Source organism: Triplophysa dalaica, chromosome 13 (assembly GCF_015846415.1).
Source record: "Triplophysa dalaica isolate WHDGS20190420 chromosome 13, ASM1584641v1, whole genome shotgun sequence".
Taxonomy (NCBI): domain Eukaryota; kingdom Metazoa; phylum Chordata; class Actinopteri; order Cypriniformes; family Nemacheilidae; genus Triplophysa; species Triplophysa dalaica.
Genome location: NC_079554.1, coordinates 2,855,783 through 2,868,003, shown reverse-complemented (window position 1 = coordinate 2,868,003; position 12,221 = coordinate 2,855,783). Strand labels below are relative to the sequence as shown.

General features: G+C 37.9%; 1 protein-coding gene across 3 annotated transcripts in view; it reads left to right on the top strand.

Moving 5' to 3' along the window:
• Window positions 1-11,695, top strand: part of LOC130434339 (pleckstrin homology domain-containing family G member 3) — a 46,422-nt gene extending 34,727 nt beyond the window's left edge. For all 3 annotated transcript variants that reach the window (XM_056764442.1, XM_056764443.1, XM_056764441.1), the window contains 13 exons: window positions 401-551; window positions 1,202-1,333; window positions 1,460-1,642; window positions 1,780-1,872; window positions 1,964-2,050; window positions 2,132-2,165; window positions 2,434-2,529; window positions 2,614-2,646; window positions 4,224-4,234; window positions 4,477-4,809; window positions 5,974-6,075; window positions 6,754-8,299; window positions 9,861-11,695. In XM_056764442.1, coding sequence (XP_056620420.1) covers window positions 401-551; window positions 1,202-1,333; window positions 1,460-1,642; window positions 1,780-1,872; window positions 1,964-2,050; window positions 2,132-2,165; window positions 2,434-2,529; window positions 2,614-2,646; window positions 4,224-4,234; window positions 4,477-4,809; window positions 5,974-6,075; window positions 6,754-8,299; window positions 9,861-10,762 — 3,703 coding nt within the window. In that variant the 3' untranslated portion in view covers window positions 10,763-11,695. The remainder of the gene's footprint in view (window positions 1-400; window positions 552-1,201; window positions 1,334-1,459; window positions 1,643-1,779; window positions 1,873-1,963; window positions 2,051-2,131; window positions 2,166-2,433; window positions 2,530-2,613; window positions 2,647-4,223; window positions 4,235-4,476; window positions 4,810-5,973; window positions 6,076-6,753; window positions 8,300-9,860) is intronic.
• The last annotated feature ends 526 nt before the right edge of the window (window positions 11,696-12,221 follow it).

The window sequence follows — 12,221 nt, the reverse complement described above, 5'->3', positions numbered from 1 at the left end:
TATACGCAAGTAAGGTGGGCGTACCTGTCAGTACAATAGCTTTGAATCCTGATTTTCCAAATTTGGTAAGAGGCGTTACATTTATGTCACACGCTTACAGTATTCGACCAGTCACTACGCACTGGTTAACTGGCCAATCATAGCACACCTCGCTTTTCAGAGTCATGAACTTGGTAAGAAATCTGTGCGTTTCAGAGATGCGGGGCAAAGAGAAGATACAAACATGCACAGTATGTGGAAAATACAGCGCGTTTGAACCTTAAATCGTGTATTCACATTGCATTACGTCTCAAACAAATGATAATTTTCATTTTAGCCATGTCATATGACCCCTTTAATGTTTTGTTAATGTAAAATCTTGTATACCTATGAGTTTTGACCGTTCATCTTCTCCTGTCAGCTCTGTGGCTGCTCTTACGGACTGCATGAGAAACAAAACTCTGGCCAAGTTCTTCAGGGAGAGACAGGCTACACTAAAACGAACTTTACCTCTGGGATCTTACCTGCTCAAGCCCGTCCAAAGGATACTCAAATATCATCTCTTGCTTCAGGTTAACCAACTGCTACATGAACAATTTCTTTTCTGGGTGTACAAATCACTTTTTTTATGGTATTTAATGTGTAAATAATTATTTCTATACTGTTAGTTTGGATCACAAACATGACTCATCATTTCACACCTTGTTTTCCGTTTACTTGAAAATGTTGTCATGAGAAAAATGTTTGTGTATTTCTCAATCTCTGTACTGGTTAGATCCAGTTTTACATTGAATAGGCTTCACCCAACACAATCTCATGGCAGTTTGGAGCTATTTTACATGGTGGTTTTGTACAATCTGCTTTCACCCTAGTGATGGTTAAGTTTGGGGTTGGGAGTTTATTCTTGCTTTTTTCTAATAATCATATTTTTTAATCAGACTGTACAAATAGTTATGTCTTCCCATGAGGTCAGATTGGTTTAATCTTTTAAAAGAACATGAAACGTTTCTCAAAAAACTGACAATTAGAAGTGGTCGGTGCTTTAGCAGCTAAAGAACATGATTGCATTGCATGTTTTCAACGTTATTAAATAACATGTTTCAACTGTCCAAAGATTGACAAAAAACTATATCATCTAAATGATTTCAAATTTATGAAGGTTGGTGTATGATGAAGCTACTAGTATTTGTCTTATTAAGCTTATGGGCATGTTGTTTTGTAGGAGATCGCCAAGCACTTTGACCAACGAGAGGAAGGGTATGAGGTAGTAGAGGAGGCCATATACACAATGACAGGTGTGGCGTGGTATATAAACGACATGAAAAGAAAACATGAGCATGCAGTGCGTCTCCAGGTAGGCTAACAACACACATGCAAATGTTGTGTGTGCAATATGTGGACGACTGAGTCTCTTGATTACATTCTGTTCATAATTATCTCAACAATTTGACTATATCTGTACCTTCAACTTCTATTGTAGGAAGTCCAGTCTCTTCTCATTAACTGGAAGGGTCCTGATCTGACCACTTACGGAGAGCTGGTACTCGAAGGCAACTTCCGTGTCCATCGCGCTAAGAACGAGCGTACACTCTTCCTCTTCGACCGTATGATCCTTATCACTAAACGTAGAGGAGAACATTATGTATATAAGACAGGCATCTCGGTAGGACATCATCGTTCATCATATCTGAGGAGTACATTATTGCTTATTAATATATCATCTGAAACATCAGCATTTATGGATTAATAAATGCTGGTTTGCCATGGGAATGAAGATGTTTTTTGTTTTTTTTTCTGCAGTGCTCAACTCTGATGTTGATCGAGAGTGCCAAGGACCCACTTTGTTTCAGTGTCACTCATTACAAGCATCCCAAACAACCTCATACTGTCCAGGTGTGTCCTCGTGGTCTATTGATCAGTTATTTTTAAAGGAACGCTGTACCTGATTTTGTAATAAGAATTATTAACATTCGGTTTCCATTAGGCCAGGACAGTGGAGGAAAAAAAGTTATGGGCTCATCATATTAAACGACTCATTTTGGAGAACCATCAGGCTGTCATACCACAGAAGGTAAGCAAACTTCAAACAACTTATGTTTGTGTTTAAAAGCATCACAAATTCATTTTGAATGTTTTGGTGTTTCACTTTTAGGCAAAGGAAGCAATTTTGGAGATGGATTCTATTTGTAAGTGTTGTTATCAGATGAGTTTATAGTGACAGTAAGAAAACAAAAGTTTGGAACTGTTAATTGAAACGTTTAATTTTTTTAACATAACTTTAATTCAATTATTTTCTACAGACTTTTTATAAATGTATACTAAATTTATATTATATCATGTGTAGTTTAGTGTGTGAGTTGCAAAGTAGTACTAGTAGTAAGTTGCTTAGAAATGATATGCTTTAAACTTTATACCAATAATAAACATTTTTTGTCCATTGTTTTATTCTGTCAGATAAAAAGTACAGGTACAGCCCAGAGAAACTAAAAAAGTCAATGTCATGCCAAGGAGACGAGTTCACAAACTCTGGACAGGGCAGAAGACGGTCAGGTAGGTTCTCATTCTTATTCTGAACATGTTTTCTTTATTGACATGTGATGTACAAAGATGGTCTACTTCTTTATCTGTCAACAGAACCATCCAAAGAGATTTTAAAGACCACCAAAGGTACATTTAAAACCTGTCTCTCAGAATATTTTTGGTGTCTTTGGCAGCATTAATTTTGGCATTAAATTTGTGCAAAACCTGATAATCCAAATAATCCCAGCATGATTTGAATGTTCCAGACAATCTGTTGTGTGTCCCAACGGAAGAAAGGAAATGTGACCTTTTTTGCAAAAGAGTAATACAATTTTACCCCACAACTTTTATTTTACCTGTTTTATTATTAGGGCCCAAGCCCAGACGCCGTATTTGCGAAGCTCTTTTGTTTTTCTCAGGATTCTTTTTTTCAATGTTTAGGGCATTTTGGGGCCCTTAGAGGTCCAGTGTGTAATTCTTTGGAGGATCTATTGAAAAAAATGCATATAATATACATAACATAAAACTATATGTTCAGAGGTGTATAATGACCTTACATAATGCAGCATTATCTTACCTTAGAATGAGCTATATCTATCTACATACAGCACGGGTCTGCTTGCATGGCATGTTGTTTCTACAGTAGCCCTAATGGACAAACTGCTCTACAGAACGCGTTTCATTAATATGTTATCTCATTTGGAAAAGAAATAAAAACATGACGACATCTTAGTCCTCTATCAGCCTCCGTGGCGCTTCGAAAGGGAGGGGGGAACGAGCCGCTGGTTGCAATTCGCAACCTCACCACTAGATGCCGCAAAAATTACTCAATGGTCCGTTAACATGCTCATATACTCTTGAAACTTGTTAGTAAAGTCAGAGATATCGGCCGTTAGGCCTGGGGGAACTTTGGCACGCAGGCATAGCAGGGGGCTCTGTAGTGAGGATTGTCATGATTTTAAACTGTGGTGGCACAGCGGTGCTTGGGCCCTTCATCAAAGCTTGCAGTTGTATTTATTATTCTTTTTCAAACCCTTAAAGTTTATTTCCGTATTCCAAACTTTATTGTGCTTTCATACTTCTGGAACTTATGCTATTTATTTACACAAATATATCAAACTGATGCTGATGGACTAAAACTGTTTTTTATACCAAACACACAAAAACCCTGCATTTTTTCACTGTTGTTAACATCGATCGTAATAATTTATTCAAAAAAATCATGAAAAATGGAGATACGGGGGTTCCGTCCAACATCAACAAAACGGGGCCTGTCTGTGAAATGTAATAATGAAATGACAAAAACAATAGACAACGTCTGTTCATTGCTGTAAATGTTAGATTATATGATTTTATTAACACTTCATTTTATTAAAAACATTGACTTCAGTCGTTCACATGGCTTTAGTCAATATTAAAGATCAAGTAAATATGATTTACAGAATGTCTTGTACATTATGTAGAATTATTTCATGTAGAAAAGAGTCAATCGCAAGTAAAAGGTTTTAGGCAGGTTTTTACGGCAGGGTCTCATATTTTTTTTTTTTTAAATGTTCACATACTAAAGAAGTTGTCTAGCCGTTGTGTAGTCTTAAGATGTTCAAAAGTTGTAAATTAAGTATTTATCTTCAATACATATTTTCTGTATAATCTTCCTTTAAATTGACTAACATTCTGTTTCTTCTTGCTTTGATGGCTGATCTGCCGTTTGGAAAATGTATCAGCAATACTTAAGGTAAGGAACCAATAAATCAACCAATTTGATTTGACGCAGTTGTCAATAATAATAATAGTACAGAAATGCGCTACTTGTTGAAGGAAGATGGTTTTAGGTTTAGAACGAAGATGAAAAATTCTACTATTCCCTTATGGCAATATAAAAGGGCAATTTTTTCATCTAATGTTACCAATGCTGTGTTTGGGCCATGTCCTGTGCTTTATTACATGAAGAAATGTTTTTATAACTTCATGCCCCAGCATTCAGACAGCGAGGGGGCTTTGCCTGCTGACACAAGGCCTTTAGAGGCTACGGCTAGCGTCAGCACTCTGGGTTCAAACATAAGTGATTCAGACAGACCCGCTGTAGACGAGGACTGCACTGAAGCCAGCCATAATGAAGGACAGGCCTGTAGCTTGACTTCAGTAAAGAGACGCTTGAATCAGGAGGAAGAAGCTGAAGGGGAGGGAAGTGAATCTGACGATATTCTAATGGAGGACAACCAGGTAGCTGACTTCGCAAGCACCATGTTGGCTGCCATTTCCTGTTGGCACTATAAAGCCACGGCTTTGCTTTCTATGGGCTTCCCAACGGTGAGGTTCTCTACCACCACCGGAATTTTGTCTATACTTCTGGCTGACCTTCATTGTGCCTACCAAACCTCCCTTCTACGTTGCATGTGCCGTAACAGAATGCTTTAACAACTCACCAGAATCACCCGAAGCTAACGCTGTACCTGTCCCGGCGCCAGAATTGTAACATGGAGCATGAATCTCACCTTTCGCTTTTTGCCGTATTGAAAAAATATATGGATCACAGAGAACATGCGCTTATTACTAATTTCATGTGAACTAACGGTTTGCTGCCGTTCATTTGTTGAGTTGAGAGAAATGTCTAGTTATGGTGTTGTTGTGATATACAATCAAAGCAATTGATGCTATATTTTACTATTTCAGAATGGATTTTTTTTAAGGGCTGTCAAACGATTAATCGCACCCAGAATAAAAGTTTGTGTTTACATAATATATGTCTGTGTACTGTGCCTATTAATCTTGTACTTATAAACGCATACATGTATACATATTTAAGAAATATTTATTTACTTATGTTTTTTTATATTTACCCATAATTAAAATCTTAAATAAATCTTAACAAATTTTTTAAATATATACATGTATGTGTATATTTTTATAAATGCAAAATTGATATGCACAGAATACAGATATATATTATGTAAACACAAACTATTAATCGTTTGACAGACTTCATTTTTGGCAATCATACTTTTACTATAAAAATGTGTCTTTTGATGTATTGGCACTTATCATATAAAGATTTTGGGGCTTTTGGTTGTTAAAGTCAGCATTACCAGGAGAACATGAAATATTGTTTAGTTTTTAAATCATCCTCGTGATCATTACATTATGACCGAGATATGCATGCAATATGAACCGTTCTCTTACTACATTAACGTTTTTATCAATTATGAAAATAACTTGCTACATTTTTTGTGACAGTAACTTGTGTTTAACCTCCATTATTTTTATTATATATTAATTAGGGCTGTCAAACGATTAATCGCATCCAGAATAAAAGTTTGTGTTTACAATAAAAGACTAACTTAGACCATAACTAGAATATTCTTATATAGAATAATTACCCTATGACTTGTACTGTTGCATTGTTATATTAATGCTGTAAATATACAGATCTGCTTGTTTGACATGTTCTTAAAGCATGTTTATTTTTTACGTAAGGATGAGGAGGGATGTGTGATCACTGAAAACTTCAATAAAGAAAATGGCCCTTCATTGAAACAGGAAGAGAATAATCCGTCTGATGATAAGTCCGCAGAACAGGTGAGTTATGACACGTCTGCTGTTGTGACTTCATTTTCTGATTTGTGGTATTTGTATTGATTCTACTGTGAAGGTCTTTAATAAGTAATAGGCTAAAGAACAATAGATCTAAGTAGTAAAATGCAGTAAATTTGGTGGTGCCAGTCTGGTATAATTTTCTATTTAAGAATCTACTTTTAAAAAACTATTATTTTAAATTTAAAAGGATTACTTTGAACAAATGCTAATGTTAGATGAAAATCCATTGGGGTTCATGCTGTCAAATCAATCATAATTAATCAGGATTAATCGATTCCAAATTAAATGTTTGTGTTTATTTAGTATATGTTTGTGTGGCTTATAATTACACACACACACATACATGTGTATATAAGTAATATAATTATATTTATTATTTATTTATGTATATATTATATTTAAATATATATGTACGGAATACTGTATATATATTTATATGTAAATATTTGTTGTATATACATTTATGTGTGTGTAATTATATATACATATAAATATGCACGTCACACAAACATATTATATAAACAATTGCGATTAATCGATTTGACAGCACTAGATCTGGTATACTTTTGGTTGATCAAATGCACACTTTGTAATCAAAGTCTAGCTCAAGACCATTGCTCTATTTATAAGAATTTGTACTATTTGGCTTTCTTTTCCTAGACATGCGAGAACAAGTCGCAAAACCTGAACGTTACACCAAACTGGGGTTCCATTGAGAAACTACAGCAGGACACCTCTTCTGATCCAGAATCTTTTATGATGGACCAACAGGACACAGATATTCATGAAGTGGAGCTTGCAGTGGACAAAGATGACCAGGAAATTGCCAAAGAAGAGGTAGAAGAGATTTCACCTCTGTTACAGCAAGACGATACACCCGGCGAGTCTTCAGAGGAAGAGGAAGACACAGAACATAAAACAGACTCCAGCAGCATCCTACCATCATCTGTGCTCGACAAGGCCAGCGCCATCGCTGAGCACTTCGTCTCCAATGCACGTTGTAGTAGCGTCAGCGCAGATGAAGTAAAGTCCCTTGGATGCGCATCTCCACATCTTCCCAGCAGAACTGGAAGCATGTTAAGTTTGGGAGACCCCCAAGAGCGCCTGCTTCGTCTAACTAGCACCTGCTCGGAGACGCATGGTGTTCCGTTGACTGAAGAGGCCTTTGTGTCAGCCGACCTTATATTTGCGTCTCCAACGGATGACGGTCCCTTCGATTTAGACCAAAGCGTCCAGAGAAGAAGGGATTCCGTGCTTTCAAGGCAAGACCAGCTTCTTATCAACAAGATTAGGAGCTACTATGAAAACGCCGAACACCAGGATGCTACTTTTAGCCTGAAGCGTAGAGAAAGCCTCAGTTACATTCCAAGTGGGCTTGTGAGAAGTTCAGTTAGTCGTTTCAACAGCATTCCTAACGATAATAAAGTTGCACAAGAGAAAACCACCAGTTCGTCTGAAACCGTTCAGGTGTATACCTCAGACGGAGAATCTTCTTTGGTTACATCCGCTCTATCAGAACCTGAAAGGAATACAAACGTGCCATTTCTGGAAACTTCTGTCATGAGTGCTTCTTCAGATTTCTTTATTGGTTCTGATGTTGACGGTGCCATGAAACCTCAAGAAGAGGTTTTCCGCCCCTCCTCTGATATGATCAAAATCTGGCAGGATATGGAAAGAGAGGTTACTAAATGTCAAGGGGACCTCAAGACATTGAGATCCAGAGAGACTCCTTATTTTAGAGGGGCGAATCCTGGCCTGCCAAGGAATGGTCAAAATCAGGGTTCAAAGCCAGATGGTGGACATAGACTGAGGTTACTTGAAGGATCGGATCTTAGTGCTATAAGAGAAGAGTCCTTGACACCATCACCTCCTAGAGAGACTGGAAAAATCTTGGACAGAGCAGCCAGTGAGAATGATGCCCTTGTACTCAGACCTCGGGAGGATGATGGAAGACCCTTTAAACCTTTAGCCCCCCGAGTTATCCAGCTGAGAGCAGAAGCTGATAAAGAGAAAGATTCAGATCCTCAGTCGGCGGAAGATGAAGATGAAGCAGAAAACAAAGTCCTCCATCTCGCAAGAAAATACAGTCAACGCATCAAGGGCCCACAACCTTTGTTGAGGCTCAGAAGTCAGGACTCGGGAGATACATGGTCGGTCAAGAGGAACCTGCCATCGGTGGTGGAGGAAAAGTCGGAGGAGTTGAAAGGTAGGATCAAACTTGACCATTAACTACTTGATTCTAATTCAATCCTATTTGCAACCAATTTCCCTTTAAAAAAAAATTAACAAGACAGTTTGCTTAAACAATAGTGGGGCAATTCCAGTGTTATGGATGTGATATATTCAGGCAAATCTTGAAATATAAATGCTGAGAGAATGTACAGTATTTATAATCAATAATTTAAATCATTGGTTTATATTTGACTAAGATCAGTGTTTGAATTGCGAGGGGGTTCGGCAATCCCATAAGCATGAAAGGACCTCCCATAAGGTCTAAAATAATGAACTTGGGGGGTCCCCTGGTTATTCATTAAAACTAGTCTGCTAACTACTAAAAGTTATTTTGGTCAAATTATCACGCTAAAACAAAACACTGTTGTCTGTAATTTGTCAAAAATTAGGACACTAATTAAAATGACATTTTTATCAAAAAAAATGATGCTTGTACTGGCATCTCCGTCAGTTTTTTTTCTTCTTCTTGGGACCCCCAAGAGCTTTCACACAATTCAAAACAGTGCCCCTGATAGAGTCCATAAAGGGGGAAAAATATCAGTCAATGCACAAGTTTTCTATTTTAAATGGGGGACAAATGTATGGGTTGTGGATGTGACAAAAAGGATGCATGTTTAGAGACTTTGTAGGGTTAAATGATAAAACAAGAAGCAATAATAGCCAACAATAGTTTTATTGTCAGTTTTTATGAGCCTATTTACGAGGAATATAGACTGTTGTGGATGTGAAAATTCTGTCATGGATGTCCCTTAAAGATAAGACATGCATTTGTCATGTTTTTCCACATGTGTACAACCTTTGTTTTACATGTGCAAAAACCGAGCCGCAACCTTCTGGTCTCTCTCGTGAAACCAACACGGAAGTGACTTAAACTGCAATTCATTGACTGGCTGCTAGGGCTGGCACCAAAACAGAGCAGACTTTATAACAGAGAGAAACATGTTTATAGCCTGGTACAAAAAATATTTTTATATATAGTTATAAAGTATGTAGTATAGTATAGTATAAAGCAAATTTTGCCCTTCATGACAACTGTGAGGGGGGTGATTTTTTTTATAACTCATCCGTTTAAATTATATTAAGCCTTAAAATGCTGCATATTTGCTACTTGAGTGACAGGTGGTTTCACCTTATCCGGGATTGAAGCACTGTCAAGATGGCGATGACCGGCTCCGCCCACTCTGGCCTTAAAATTGCTCTTCACAAACCTTCAGGCGATGCCACGTTACTTGTTTTATACAGTCTATGCCAAAAACACATGTGAAACGTGTCTTTTTGGAACATTTGTGTGTGAATCCCATGTGAATTCCCATGTAAAACCCATGGGATCACATGTAAAAACCCATGGAAATACATGTTGTGACATTTTTGGTAAAAGCTTGATTTTTTAATCATAAAGTTGACATTTGCATGAAATTGCCCAGCTAAATAGCTATTTACTACATGTTTTTATCGTAATAAGATTGAAATGTTACGATTGTATGTATATATGGATAGACCTACAATATATTCATATTTGGCATTCTGATTAACAGGTCCTTCGAACCTTATGCTGTCCCTGACTCCAAATGAGCAGACCGATGGAGACCAGAAGGCCCAGGATATGACTCCCAGTCCAGTGCACACTCCTAATTCTGTCGGCACCCCGAAGGGATTGTCCCCACGACAGCCTCGTTCCAGAAGTCCTCATAGTCCACCAACATCTGGGAACTTCAACTGGCCAGACGTCCGTGAGCTTTGTTCCAAATACTTGAGCACCTCTTCTACGCAGCCACCGGTAAACCAAAGTCGTCTGGCATCAGAGAGGATGTTTGACAGTGGGTCAAGTAGACGGTCTAGCTGCAGTTCCTCCCCTAATGGCTTTTCAGACCCGTCAACTCGCAACAAGGTCTGTCAAGGAAGTGAAGATGGGCTATATAGGACCCAGCGTTTAGGTTCTTTGGACCGTAAATTGGGAGATTTGTCTTTAGGTGATTTACAGAATCTTCAAAGCAGAAACGTTAGCAGTGGTTACTACGTCTCAGCCAAGGCCACCCTCCCCAATGACAAAAGCATAATAGTGATCGAGAAACTTCCAGGAGCGACCCCAGAGACAGAACAACCGGATAAACCGGAAATGATTACAGATGGAACGAGTGATAGCTATGTTCAAATACGTTCACCAACATCTCATGAGAAGCTGTCATTCATGGCTGTCTTTGACCGCTGCCGGGCCTATCAGGAGTCAGAGGAGTATCGTCTGAGACAAGAGGGTGCGGGGTCTAGGCCAGAACAACTGCCTAAGACTGAGAGGCGGAAAGAACTAGAGAAAGCGCCGTCCTCTTGCGAACACGTAGACAAGGCTCCTAAAAATGCAGTGGATTCTGGAAAAAAGGCGGATGCTAGTCAACAGAGCGTTGTCAAGAACCTCCGAGAAAAATTCCAAAACTTAAGATAGAGACAGTTTATATTTGTATATTTTGGCTCTTCTTTACTTTCATTTTAAAGAACGTGTTCTTTATTTGCCAAAAATATTGGCTGTGAAATATTCTTTCTTTATTTTATTTTTTTAAGTAATTTACCACTGAAGATATGGTCGGCGTATAATGTACTGTAGCATAATGAATCATATTTAAAACTGAAAATTAATTAATGTTTTACTGGTATTTCAGACACTGCATAACTGCCTACTGTTGTAGAAAAACCTGAAGTGTAAATAAGGTTGTACATGCATTTTTTTCTGTTTTCCCATTTTCACACTCGATTGTAGATATATATGTATAAATGGAAGTCACTTTACTTAATTGTAAAGGAAATGTTTTTAAAGCAGTTATACTGTATTTTCAGGCAATCTAATGCGACATCACTTATCTAGGGTTTCACTAACAAGGGATAAAATCTACTCTTTACTACAATATTAAGCCCTGGCGGAGTAGTGGGATTCCAGTCTAACAAAGACTCTTAAATGCGATAAACCACTTAAATGGGGTGTTATTTTCACATTTAATCTTTGGCACCTTTACTCTCTAAACCTCTTTTGATTTAAATCGTACAAGTGGGAAAAGACACACGTATAGCTTTATAGGTCAAACAAGGGACAACTGTTGCTTTGACCCTAAAATTGCACTTTGATTTCATATGGCATTAATTGCAGTCATTTGTGCTTACAGTAGCATTAGCGTTGGGCTGTAAAGAAAAACACATCTTTTAATGAAACGCTTTTAACCACATGAGTTATGCTGATTTGCTGTGTATTCTGTACTTTTCTAAATGTCTGCTAAGGTCAGATTCATCATGTGTCTTTGTGTTATTTATTATGCTGTAAATTTCCATACTGTACATGTCTGACTTCATAAATGCATCAAACAATGATTAAACCGTGCAATTTTAACTCTGCCTTTGGATTTATTGTGCTTGAAATATAAATGACTTTGGTCAGATCTTATGTGGTTTCGTTTTGTCTGCCGAACCCCTTTTGACCATTATTATTTACTTGAAGTGCCTTCCCCCTTGAGAGGTTAAGGATAATCTGAAGTGGTTATTACTTGTAGTATTTTAATAGCTTTTAATAGTGGTGATTGCAGAATGCAATGCATCACTATTACAATCTTGCGAGCGTATTATTCTTTTTTGACGCTTAACTCCCGCACCGGTTGTCATAGCCCCATGAATAGGGGGTTGGAATTGAGCACCTTATTGAGGAGGGGAGTGCTATGCATTTCTCAGGGTTTCTCTCCGGTTGATCCAGAACAGTTTTTAAGCTTAGACTCCTAACGTAGAAGTTTTTAAGCTTTCTTGGAGGTTTCTTAGAAGCTTTAAGAATACGGGCCCTGGGGCATGAGAGCCACCGAAGTTCCCCATAGACTTACAATGGGGAAGAAAACATGTTTGCATCACAGTGTCTTAGACACAAGGGG